This window comes from Mastigoproctus giganteus, chromosome 8 (assembly GCF_048544385.1).
Source record: "Mastigoproctus giganteus isolate SK-2022 chromosome 8, ASM4854438v1, whole genome shotgun sequence".
Taxonomy (NCBI): Eukaryota; Metazoa; Arthropoda; class Arachnida; order Uropygi; family Thelyphonidae; genus Mastigoproctus; species Mastigoproctus giganteus.
Genome location: NC_143582.1, coordinates 32,062,719 through 32,075,969, shown reverse-complemented (window position 1 = coordinate 32,075,969; position 13,251 = coordinate 32,062,719). Strand labels below are relative to the sequence as shown.

Below are 13,251 nucleotides of genomic sequence, written 5' to 3'. Positions count from 1 at the left end.
TTCTCTGCCCATCTTTCTAGCTTCGTTTGTACCTCCTGGTTGGGGGGAACTCCTCCCCCAATGGTGGTTGCGAGGACCGTGATGAGGCGTGTGGAAATCTGAACAGTCCACACGCCGGACCACATCTGTGGTTTTTACCCATATTCATGGGGTTAGCCGTGAGGGTTCATTTTGTTTTCCCTTTTGCATTTCTTGTGTATATTTGTATCAGTGGGTCGATTTTTCTTGCAGATCAGAATCTCTGCCAAAATCTGTGGAAAAAAATAATGGCGGTTCAGAACTGCGTAAAACCTGCTCATATGTGGCCATCTTTTGGGAACTAATTGTAATGGAAAGCAATTTTTTCCAAAGCTAAAGCTGAAAAATAACTATATATGATCAGCCACGAACCAGCATTTGTCTTCCCTTGTATTACCCTTTATCGAGGATAAGATTTTGCAAAAAACCTTTGAAGATGTTATTGCTGATTTTGCAAAGAGAAAATTTCGAAAAGTTTTCATTTCTTGTGTTAATTTTTTTTCACTTTATGGGAGAAAAAAAAAAAGTTGATATTATATGACTCTTTTTTTGTGTAAATCAGTGCTTGTTCTTGCTTATATGTATAAATTTATTCAATAAGAGATTGTTTTAATCATAAAAAAAATGGTCATTTTTTGTAGGTCTAGTTTTTTTCAGATCCTAGGCACAGTGTGTGCTGTGTGTATTAGATAATATGACCCTGCTTATTAGGACCATGACCTAATAGCTTGTTAATTGGGGGAGGACTCATTCACATAGGAGAATAGGCAGCTAGCTGCCTAGGATGAAAAATTTAAGAAAAAAAGTTGAAATAAAAAAGATGGGAAAAAATTATTGCAAATAAGTTAATAAAGATATCAATATTTTAAACCTTGTGCATATAGTGAGGGAATATGAACTATAACGAATTTCTCTGCATTTCTAAAAATTATCAATATATAAAATATTTAAATATTTTATGTAAAACAGATTAATAAAATTTTTAGAGAAATTCTTTTTTGAATTTGAGATGTGGGTGAATGTGATCTATTCAGCAATTTTGATGAGCAGTGACCCAGCAATATGTTTCTCAGTGTACCAAAATCCTCAGCATACATCTGCTCTTGGGGGAGGAGTGCTAAATGCAATGTTTGCCTAGGGCAGTTGTGCGCAAACTGTGGGGTGCGATCCCCAGAGGGATTGCGGGATAAATTAAAGGGGTCATGGAAATTTTTAAATAAATTTATTTTTTATGTACATAAAAGCTAAAAACCTGTTGTTAAAATTACTTTTTCAATACTGTAGGTGTAGAGACGTTGCTACTTGAACTAAGTCTGAGATACCAATGAACCCTACTGCCTACCGCATCTGGAATACGCCTAAATTTGCTCACTGGCTATGGCAGAGTTTCCCAAACTGTGTTCCGTGAGATGTGAACTAGTGTTCCATGAAAAATCGTAATTAATAATTAAAAATATTAAATAACATAAATAAATTTTGTGTATTTGTAGCGTACACCACTTTTGTATCATTATAATATTTAACAATTTTTTTTGGTTATTAATATACTGGCATAGACTAATAATCAATTGAATAGACTACGGAACACTTTAATTTTGTGGGCTTTGCATAGAGAAGTATGCGTAGAGGTAATTACATCTATGAAAAAGTAGCAGTAGTGATGTAATATGCCATTCGTATGCAATTCAGCGTGGAGTACACAGGTTGAAGGAGAGGAGGAAGCAAACCGATATCATAACTAAACTCGCTTCCTTGTATAAATTTTTTTTGATAATTATCAGTATTTTGAAATATTATTCTTAAAATAAATGAAGTATTAAAATGAATTATTTTAATTATTAAAATAATAATAAATTATTATTATAATTAAAATAAATAAAATATTGTCACACTTCAAATTAAGGATGAACAATCCCAGCCTTTTGTTTCCCAAAAATCCAAAGTGAAAAAACAGGAACCAACTTATAAAAGACCAAAATGAAAGTATGATGATGGTGATTTGCATTTAGGCTTTACGTGTTGGAAATAAAGATGCTCCTGATGCACAGTGTGTCGTATGTAATAAAATATTACAAACAGTTCTTTGGCTCCCACTAAACTTGTGTTCTGCAGATATATTGTGAGATGAAAAGTGTTCCATGACTAAAAAAGTTTGGGAGATGCTGGGCTGTGGGCACACAAAAACAAGCTGACTAGTGTGACTTCTCAGTATGTATGAATACTTCTCAGTACTGTCCAAATGCTGAGTAGTACTGAGAAGAACTGCTCAATTAATCCCTTATGGTAATCCCTTTATCTCTTAATTCGTGCTTCCTGCAGCACAAATTCTCAAATTGCTTGAAGGCCAGAGGTGCGAAATTGCGGTAGCAGTAAATATACATAGCAAGTGTGTATATATAGCACGCAAGCTTTATTCTGCTTCGTAATTCGGTGCATTATCCTCGCTGCAATAAAATTTATTTCAATTATACGTGGAGAAAAGTATAGCAACGATTTAAAAACCATTCCTCTGTCCAGAGACAGAGTCTTGTGGCATGTTACAGTTATCGGACAACATAAAATTCAATTTATTAAATTGATTGAGAGAAAGTCCAATTTTTGTAACACAGTTAGATGAATCCATAGATATTTCAAACCTTGCTCAACTTACTGTCTATGTTGGATACTGCTACAAGTGGGATATTTTGGGGTATTTTATATTTTGCAAAGCTTTGGAAGGAAGAATGACGGGCCAGAAGATTTTTGATGTTATAAATATTTTATTTCAAACAAATAATCTAACGTGGAACAACTGTGTTGGATTTGTATTGATGGCTGCATTAAATAAAGGTTTAAAAGGCAAAGTAAAGGAAATTGCTCCAAATACATTTTTTAATCATTGCATTATACAAAGGAAAACCCCTGCTAACACACTTTATACATAGGGAAGCATTAATAATGAAGGAAATACAAACTGATTTGCACAAAGTTTTGAAAGATGCAGTAAGTGTGATCAACTTTATTGAAAGTAGAAGCTTAAATAGCAGGCTTTTCACTATACTTTTTAATGAAATGGGATCTGCATATGAAACGCTTCTTTTATATACGAAGTGAGGTTGTTGTCCAGTGGTAAAATATTGTGACGTCTTTTTGGCCTCAAACATGAAGTTTTATTGTTTTTATCAGATACAGATCAGAACCTTGCTCAGTTGTTTACAAATCAAAAATTGCTTGGAAAACTTAGCTACCTTGTTGATATATTTGAAAAACTTAATGATTTAAATTTAAATCTTCAAGGACAGGGAACTAATATATCAATACTCAGAAGCTTTCAAAAATAAACTTAACCTTTTGGAAAACTGAATTTGAGCATAATAACACTGAAATGTTCCCATGTTTTATTCTGATTTTGTTAATAGCAATAATATTGACATTTTGCCACCCACCTAACAATACTAATTAAGAATTTTTCCAAACAATTTAATGTATCTCCAAATAAAAAGTTGTATTTGGTTTGTGATCCCTTTTGCTTTTGAAATTTCTTCATGTCCCAAAATTACCAATGATCAAAAGGAAGATCTTATTGATCTGTCATCAGATGAAGCATTACGAGCTCATTTCAAGGCTACTTGTGAAAAATTTTGTCTTTCTCTTCGAGATGAGTATCCAGAATTATAGAAAATGGCAATACAAAGGTAGCTGCCTTTCAGGTCTACATATCTTTGTCATAAAATTAACAGCTATAAAAACAAAACAGCATTCCAGACTTGATCCAGAAGATGACACGAGATTAGCAGTTTTAAATATTGCTCCAAATACAGACCAAATATTATTGGTTATCCAGGTTCATCCTTCTTATTAATTGTTTTGTTTTGTAATTGTTAATTTTTTATTGTTTTATAATCTTAATTGAAGAATAAGAATTTGATTTGTTGTTTTTGCTGTACTGTTTTCAATTAAAATATTAAACAATTATTTTAATGTGTAAATTAAAAAGGAAGCAATTTTTTTATTCTCTTCTCAGTACTCAAATAAAATTTTCTACTACATAATTGGTAAAATGCCATTTTTCTTCTCTAAAAATCTTGTCATCCTCCCTCGGGGTTTACATTGAGGGGTCGCGTAAATTTTATTTTTAATAAAGGGGGTCACAAGCGAAATAAGTTTATGTGCCACTGGCTTAGGGCACTGATTGCATAGTTTGACTCAAATGTGAATTGCTGGCAGCCAGTCTAGATCTACATGTTGTGTCATTACTGACCCGAATCGCTGCTCTGAGATGACCCGTCATGGAATCAAGATATTGGAAAAGTGGCACAAGGAATTTTGGACCATTCATGACATATCGATGAACACATCTTTCCAGTTTAATCGACGGATGCTCAGTGTGATTGAGATCTAAGAATTGGGCCTGGCCAGGACAGGTGCTTGAAGCCTCCCTCATATTCTTTAAACTATTCTTTCACACATTCGCCATCCAGAAGATGACACGAGATGAGCAATTTCAAATATTGCTCCAAATATGGACCAAATATTATTGGTTATCTAGGCTCATCCTTCTCATTATTTGTTTTGTTTTGTAATTGTTAATTTTTTATTGTTTTAAACTACTTTAAGTTTATTCTTTAATTTACTCTGGTGGTTGGTTGCATTGTAATGTTTAAAGTATCCTTGTCCATTGGAGCAAACTAGCAACATTGCTTGGTGCACTTGATCCGCAACAATTTTCATATATTTTCTAACATTCACAATGCTAGATCAGAAAATGAGGCACTGGAACTTTCTTACAGGAAAGTTCCAGTGCCACATTTTCTCCATAAGTGCACACTTTCATTGATGCTGAAAAACTTAAATCAGGGCCCTTCAAACTATATGACTTGCCTCTAGCCCCCTTTGCATTCGTGACACCAATGCAACCATATTTTCCAGTTGGTATCTGAGATCAGTGGTTTCCATGCAAGTCTCATTCCTTGTATGATTCTTTGCATGGCGTGTGTACTGATACCTTGTGTTAGTCCACATTAAATGCAGAAATTAATTGTTCCATTATTTAGCGATGATTACACTTGATAATCCATTACAGACCTCGACTACTTCACTCCATTAGCTTATATTTTTGGCTTCAGTTGTATCTGTTCATGGATGTTTTCTGGGTGTTTTTTCATTCATTAAAGATTCGAATTGTAATAATCTTTGAACACGTAATGAGTGCAACCCCTTTTCTAGTACCTATTAAACAGGCAAAAATATGTCTTTAGAAGTTCACGAGATTCTATCTATTTCACATTGCTGGCAAACTGATTTGGGCGTTAGTTTGGTCACACAGCTTTTTAGAGATTTCCTGCACAAGTTACACAATGATCTATGAAAAAAAAAAACAAAAAACGTAAATATTTAATTTACATTTTTTTTACATTGTTGCATATTGCTCACACCTTTATGGTCTTAATAAAGTGACCAAGCAGTGTACAAATGAAGTGTTTTATTAAAAAAAATGCACTTCAACAGCTGCACACATTTCTATGCTAATGCAGTACAGAATTTGTTTAACCTGTTTGCTGTCATCTAAATGTGATAGAACCCATTCAGTGTGCTGTAAATTTCAGAATGTTGAAAAAATAAACATTTCAACATCCCAAGCATTCTGAAAATTCATACATGATGGTTGAAAATTAAAAGTTTGGAATTCATTGATAAAAACAAATAACACTTATTTTGTGCTGAGCTGTAAATCAGAACAAATCTTAAAATTTTATAACAAGCTTATTACTGTACATAAATTAATATCAAAATTTAGAGCATCAGGATTCATGGTAATTTTTAATTTTTTCAGCACTCGGGCTCTCCACCCACTATAGTTGCACCTCCACCAGCCTGAATCCTGCTTCTTGGACCATGAGAGTAGGGGCATGGCATCATCATGGTTGACCTCTGCAGGTGAACCCACTAACCAATCGATCCTGGCTATGCCATCCAGGAAAACCCATCCTGTTGGAGCAGGGGCCAAAGTGGTGTGTTGAAGCTGAGCTCCTCAAAGGAGGATCCACTAGGATCCCCCTTTCCGAATTCCACTGGCTACAGCAAACATGCCAGATTCCTATGGTGTTAGCCTGGAACCTAGGCTGTGGGTGTTGAATCCCAGTGATAATAATCAGGAGGACCAGCAGTGTTACTGGGAGGTCCCCTCACCACATGCAGGTGCTCACATCGAGGGTCATGGCTACATGAAATGTGTGGATTATTGTTGTTGGTTTGTTGTTTAATGGCACAAGGGCTGCTAAGGCCATATTATGCCTGTGAGAGGTTATCTCATTTTGTCTATCCACTTATGTTAATAGCTAAAACAGTTATGTTAGCAGAAAATTCAAATATGATAATGGGGAACACAGGCACACCCATGGGAGAGGAACTGATGTATGCCACTGATGGGGTTAGACCATTATATTATTAATGAAACAAATAGGCTGCTTTCAGTCTTGAAAGGTCCGTTCTGCAGACAATCTCAAATTTTGCTGTAAACTTTAACAAGTTCATCATGGCATATATGACCCTACAAAAAAATAAATCTTTGAACTGAAACACATATCCTAATGTGAGGAGCAGTGCAAATGAGATGTATGCAAAGTAGGAACAGGTTTAAAAGTGTGCAGGCAGAGATTTCATGCAGAATGAGTCATAACAAGGTACCTAAAAGTTGAAAAGGTTTAATAAAGACATCATATCAGCAATTTGTTATTGCATGCAACAACCACATGGTTAGATCCTGTAAAGTTAACTGTAGCTGATGTAGTGAAAGAATGAGAGTGATATAAGTGTGTGAAAATGATCAGGTATGCCAAAAAAAACAAACAAAAAAAAAACTGATCTCTGATAAAAGTGAACCAAGGGATGTCTATGGAAAACATTTGAGCCCCAAGTTCCCACAGGAATATTGAATAAGTGCATCCACAGTCCTTGGAAATCTGTTTCACATGGGTTTTCATTGCAAAGTAACTGCATGTTATCCTCACATCACACAAATAAATGCTAGATATAATTTGCTGTTCTGCTAGTCCACAGGTTTTAGACTGTAATACACAGTGATAGCAAGTTCTGTGGAGTAGCAAGTTGCGATATATTGCTGGTGCATCTCAGGTTATATTACTGGTGCAATATAATCTGAGATGCTGATGTTCCATGGCGCCTCCGTAGCCAAGTGGGTAGGAGCAGCAGCAGTGCATAGCACACGCTTCTTGATTAGACCGGGGTTCGAGCCCGTGCCCACCAAATACGGAGGATGCATAAAAGGTCAGGGAATGCCACCGCATATCCCTGGAGCAATATGGCCTTAGTTGCTAATGCTCCTAAAAACAAATAACAAAAATAACAATGTTCCATTAAAATTGGCACATCATCTTCTTAACAAACTGGTAGTTCTCTGGAAACAGGCTTTCTTTTTTAGCATGATAATGCTCCCTGTTATATGGAAAGCAGTGCAAAAACCTAGTTTGAGGAAAATGAAATCCAATCAAACACCTTTGGGATATGTCCCTCTTTTGCAGCCAAACTGGCAATTGTATTTTAGGAGGAATGGACAGAAATTATTGCTGCTTTCTACATGGGACTGGTGCGGCAATTGATGCTATCACTTTTGCCAAAGGTGTATGTAGGTACACCTTGGACAATAGTTTTATTGGACAAAAGATTTATTGCACCCTTTAATTTGTTTAATACAACTTGGTTGTCATTGGAACTTGTTTTTCCAAATGTGATGGTGACTGAACACTTTTGGTAGGATAGGGCAGGGGTGTGCTGAAGGGGTCTCGGGGGAGAATTGCATGAGCCTCTCATTAAATTTTTGGAGATTATTAGAACCTCCTGTTAAAAGAATTAGTTTGATAAAATTTAACACACCATTTTAACCGAGGATAACCCTTAACTGAAATTCACATCAAGCAAGTCCTTTAATATGTAGGTTAGTGCAAATGCATCATTTTAGCATAGCTATCTACCAAAGTAGTTAAATTAATTAATTAAATTGGCATCGTTTTGGTTATATCTCTTATTGTGATTGCCTTCACAACGAGTTTCCATGGTATTGTACTACCTCGAATAAATAACACTTCACCAGTGGAGAAGACTATTGTTATTTATTCTCAGTGGATACCACCACCCAGACGGCACCATTTCAAAGCTTGTTGGCTTCTCTTTGGTGGGTCTGCAGGTACCCTGATGTTGCAATAGTGTACCCTGGTGTTGCAACACTATTGCAAGTCCTTTATTAACAAATTGGCAGCACTCCCCAATGTAGAACAGTGTGTAGTTGTATGAAAATAGAAGTGATGAAATTCACTAAATTTTATAAAATTTCAAAAGCAATCTATAACTTGAATTTAAATTATATGAATCTTCATAATTCTTGTTAGTCAGAAGATGCTCTCTTCTTTTGCATACAGTATATTTTTCGCTAATTCCATGCTGGTGTTTCTGGCACTACTTCCAAGAGCACCCAACGTGACATGTAAGTTGTTTTGCATTACATGATAGATGTACAAGTATGTTTCATGTGCAGTCTTGCATAAGTGAGTAATTCCCTATATTTTTTTAGGTCAATTTGGAAAGTTATTGTGAATTAATTTTCAAGCTCTTCTTTGGACAATTAAATGGTGATGAAATTACATACTTACAGGAAACTGGTACATGACCTATACGAGACAATGATTTGGCTCATACAGCAAACGTTAAATATTTCATTCCTGTTTGCGAATCATTATTTTGTGAAATATGTGTCCCCTTAAAGTCATGAGAGACAGTTGTCTTTTATAATGCTGAAGCTCCAGTACCAGTACACATAGAGCTCATAGCCTTGTGACACAGAGCTTTTGCCAGCAGCACAGTGATTATAATCATAATCCTCCCACACCATATGAAAAAAAGGCTTCAGTTCAATTCCTGTCAACAACACAAGGAACTTTTTTGGGCTTTTCGCACCATGGATGAGTTGGTTGGTCTCGAATGAGGGCAACAAGGTTTTTTTGTCCAGCAAAACAGGTACTTGACCAGAGAACAAAGAGCCATAAACTTCTTCCTGTCTTAACATAATTCAAACCTAGGTCTTTACACACACAGTGTGAAAGAATGGCAATTGTCACCACTGCTAGTTGCAAGGGCCATGAAAAACAGAAGTGTTCACACTTAATCTATTAATCTCCCACATTGGGTGCTCTTAAGAAACCAGAAGACCAGATGCAAATTGTTTTTGAAAGCAGTAACAGGTCATTTTACAAGAGTAAAGAAATCAGATGTCAACAAAGTTACCATTCTGTTTTACTTTATTAAATTTTCAGGTATGGCAGACGTCCTGTTTTACTACTAAGCATCTCTCTTGTGATATTTGGAGGTACAAGTTGTGCATTTGCCAGTTCTTTCATCATGTTTACCGTCTTCAGAATAATCATTTCTATTGGTGCTGCACCCTTATTTACAACAGTGTTTGTGATGTGTAAGTAACCTTTGTGTAATTTACTTTATGCAAATACAGTGGCAGTTACACAGCTCATCTTTGAAATTGTTGCACCTACAGAGATACATTTATTTCAATTAAGGGACTACTAAGGTGCTGTGAGAGTTTAGGGGCCTCATCTGTTACCAAATTTTGCCTATTTGGTTGTGTATTTCAACTTTTTTGGCACCAATGTTGGAGGTTCCAGCACATGCATAATGTTCCCACATAGTAATGTGCCAGTGCTACTTAAAAGGAGTGCATGCTTTGATTTCAAAATAAGTGGAGTGACAGATGTTAAAGGCATTGCACACTCTTAGATAGTAACTTGCTCATCATTTCGTCTGCCTACTAACGCTTTATATATCTCCTTATAGCCTTCAGATTCCCATGCCCAGATGGTAACACATTATTAGAAATTCTACTGTGCTGATCAGCTTGGCATGCTAATTTTTTACATCCATATATATCACAGATATGCATTGCATGCAAATTTTTTACATCCATATTATCACAGATATGCATTGCATGCAAATCTTCAGGAAAAGCTGTCCATTCTTGTGGTCAGATGGAACAATATCAGTGACGAGTAGTGTATATTAAAATTTCATAAAATCAGAGATATTCTTTTTTTGTGTGCTGTTCTTTTTCACACCAAAACAACTAAAGCCATGAGCTATCAGCATATTTTGTTAGGAAACTCATGTATTCATTTTGCCTTTTGATATACGAGGGTGGTTCAATAAAGAATTGCCCTCACCTACTTCAACATATCGCAGAGTCATGATATTTTGTGTGTAGCATCATATATATCTCTGTACTGAAGATGTAAAATTTAAGTCCTGTGTCTTAATTTGTTTTTCTCTTACAGAGCTGAACATGTGACGAAGTAGCAACATGGACAAAGTTGAAGCCAGAGCTGTAATCCGGTATCTGTTCTTGAAGGGGAAATCTCCTAAAGAAATCCACGAGGAGATGACTACTGTTATATAAGGATGAAGCCTCGTCCTATGGTATTGTGAAGCTCTGGCCTAAACAGTTTAGGTATGGTCGGACATCGGTAGAATCTGAGCCCATTCCAAGTCGTCCCCATTCAGTCATTGATGACAGCACGATCAGAAAAGTGGAGTCGTTAATCATGGAAGATTGCCAGATATCTGTGCGTGAATTGTCCCAGGAGTTGAAGATTAGTGTGGGCTCTGTTGAAACAGTCCTCTTCATGACTAACTCCACTTACGGAAATTGAATGCAAGATGGATTCCCCAATTATTGACTGGTTTCCAGAAGGCTGATTGACAACAGAAATCACAAGAGTTGTTAGCCCTGTGCCAAAAAAATGAGGAAGACTTTTTCTCTCGTCTAATCACTCAAGATGAAAGTTGGATAAACCATTTCTACCCTGAAAGTAAAAAGCAGTCCATGGAATGGCGACATCATGGTTTCCCACCCCCCCCAAGAAGGCAAGGGTCCAAGCGTCAGCAGGAAAGGTCTTGCTGACAGTGTTTTGGGTTGAAGAAGGCATAATAATGACTGATTACCTGCTGAAAGGTAGAACAATTACAGGTGCCTATTATGCCAACTTACTCACAAAATTACGGGAGAAAATCAAAACATGTAGTCGTGGCATGCTGTCCAAAGGTGTGAGAATGCTTCAAGACAATGCCCCAGTTCACACTTCTGAAATTGCAACAACACAAGCGGCCACTTGTGGATATGAAATACTGCCCCATCCAGCCTACCCACCCGATCTTGCACCATTGGACTTCTTCTTGTTTCCTTCCCTCAAATCATTTCTTCGGGGGACCCACTTCCTTGATGACGAGATTCTCATTTCTGCAACAGAGTCATGGTTCAAAGACCAACCTCACTACTTCTATGAAAACGGTATCCGTAGCCTCATCCATCGATGGAAAAAATATGTAAATCTGCACAGTGGCTGTGTAGAGAAGGACTAAAACCTGTGCCAAGAATCAACAGGCTAGCACCTCTGCAGCTAGGTCAGGGTGATTCTTTATTGAACCACCCTCATATATACTGTATATTCACGGGGTGACCAGTTTATTAGGGACTGTGTGTGTGTGTGTGTGTCCATAGTTTATCAAGATTTTGGGCCAACAGTGCAACACAAGTGATTTTGAGCACAAAATAACAAAAAACTTGCATTTGTCAATGTTAAACTTTAGCATTAGCATTAGTAGAGGCATTTGATGCAAGAAAGCAACAAAATAACAAAAATAACAGACAGTTAGCACAAAATAACAAAAAAAAAACCAAAAAACCCTACACAGTTCACCCATCCGTACCCTCCAAGAATTTATCTAGTTCTCCCTTGAATTTATTCAACCCATCCACTTCCAAAACAACAGATGGAATCCTGTGTCAACAATCAACCACCCACTTGCTGAAGGTAAACTTCTGCACATCTATCCAGCAACCATCCTTCCTCAACTTGAATTTATGCCCCCTCATGTGCATAGTATCAGCAAGTGAAAGAATACCATTAACATTCAGTTTGCTCAATCCATTCAAGGCTTTAAATCTCCTTGCAGGTTCCTGGTCTCGAGATGATGCAATTTGCAGAACTGAAGCCTTTGTAGGTAAGAGTACCCTTTTGTTCCCTTCACCAGTCTGACCGCCCTTCCCTACACCTCTTCCGGCAGTTCTACATCCTTCCTAAGGTGAGGCTTTGAAACCTGCATATAGTACTCGAGATGCAGCCTAACCATGGCCTTATGCAAAGGGATAATCACCTCCTTATCCCTGCTAGCAAAGTTTCTGTATATCGTTGACAAAACACTATGGGCTGTCCTGGTAGCATGTCTGCAGCACTGCTCAGAGAAATTCATATCTGACTGCACAATTACTCCCAGGTCTTTTTCATTCTGTACTACCCTGAGTGTAGTACCACACAGTTGTTGATAAGTTACTCTGGGGTTACTGCTACCCATGTGCAGTACCTTGCATTTGTCAATGTTAAACTTTAGCATTAGCATTAGTAGAGGCATTTGATGCAAGAAAGCAAGCTTATGCAGCATCAGCCAAAAAAAAAAAAAAAAAAACCACTTCCACTTCACCCCTCTGTTCGTTCAAAATACCTGTCCAGCTGAGCCTTAAACTTATTTAGGCTATCAACTTCCACGACAAGGGATGGAAGTCTGTTCCACCAACCAACCACTCGCTGGCTAAAGGCAAATTTCCGCACGTCTATCCTACATCTGTCTTTCCTCAATTTGAATTTATGCCCTCTCAGGTGATTATTCTGAGCGAGAGGAAGAATCCCATCAGCATTGAGCATGCTCAAACCATTCAAGGCTTTATACACCTCTGTCAGATCACCTTGCTGGTGCCTAGTCTCCAGACACTGTAATTTGCAAAACTTAAGCCTTTCTTCGTAAGAGCACCCCTTTGTTCCATTCACTAATCTTGTTGCCCTTCTCTGTACTCGTTCCAGCAGCTCTACATCCTTCTTGAAATGAGGCCTCCAGACCTGTATACAGTACTCTAGGTGTGGCCTGACCATTGCCTTATACAAGGGAATAATCACTTCCTTATCCCTGCTGGAAAAATTCCTGTATATCATTGACAATACTCCATGAGCTACTCTTGCAGCCCGTCTGCACTGCTCAGAGAACTTCATATCTGCCTGCACAACCACCCCCAGGTCCCTTTCATTCTCTACCACTGTCAGTGTAGTACCACAGAGTTGATACGTTGCTCTGGGGTTGCTGTTTCCCATGTGTAGTACTTTACATTTGTCAATGTTAAACTTCATT

General features: G+C 37.2%; 1 protein-coding gene across 1 annotated transcript in view; it reads left to right on the top strand.

Moving 5' to 3' along the window:
* Positions 1-13,251, top strand: part of LOC150081423 (organic cation transporter protein-like) — a 102,315-nt gene that overhangs the window by 15,650 nt on the left and 73,414 nt on the right. Inside the window, exon 3 of the mRNA XM_090380197.1 lies at positions 9,324-9,478. Coding sequence (XP_090236323.1) covers positions 9,324-9,478 — 155 coding nt within the window. The remainder of the gene's footprint in view (positions 1-9,323; positions 9,479-13,251) is intronic.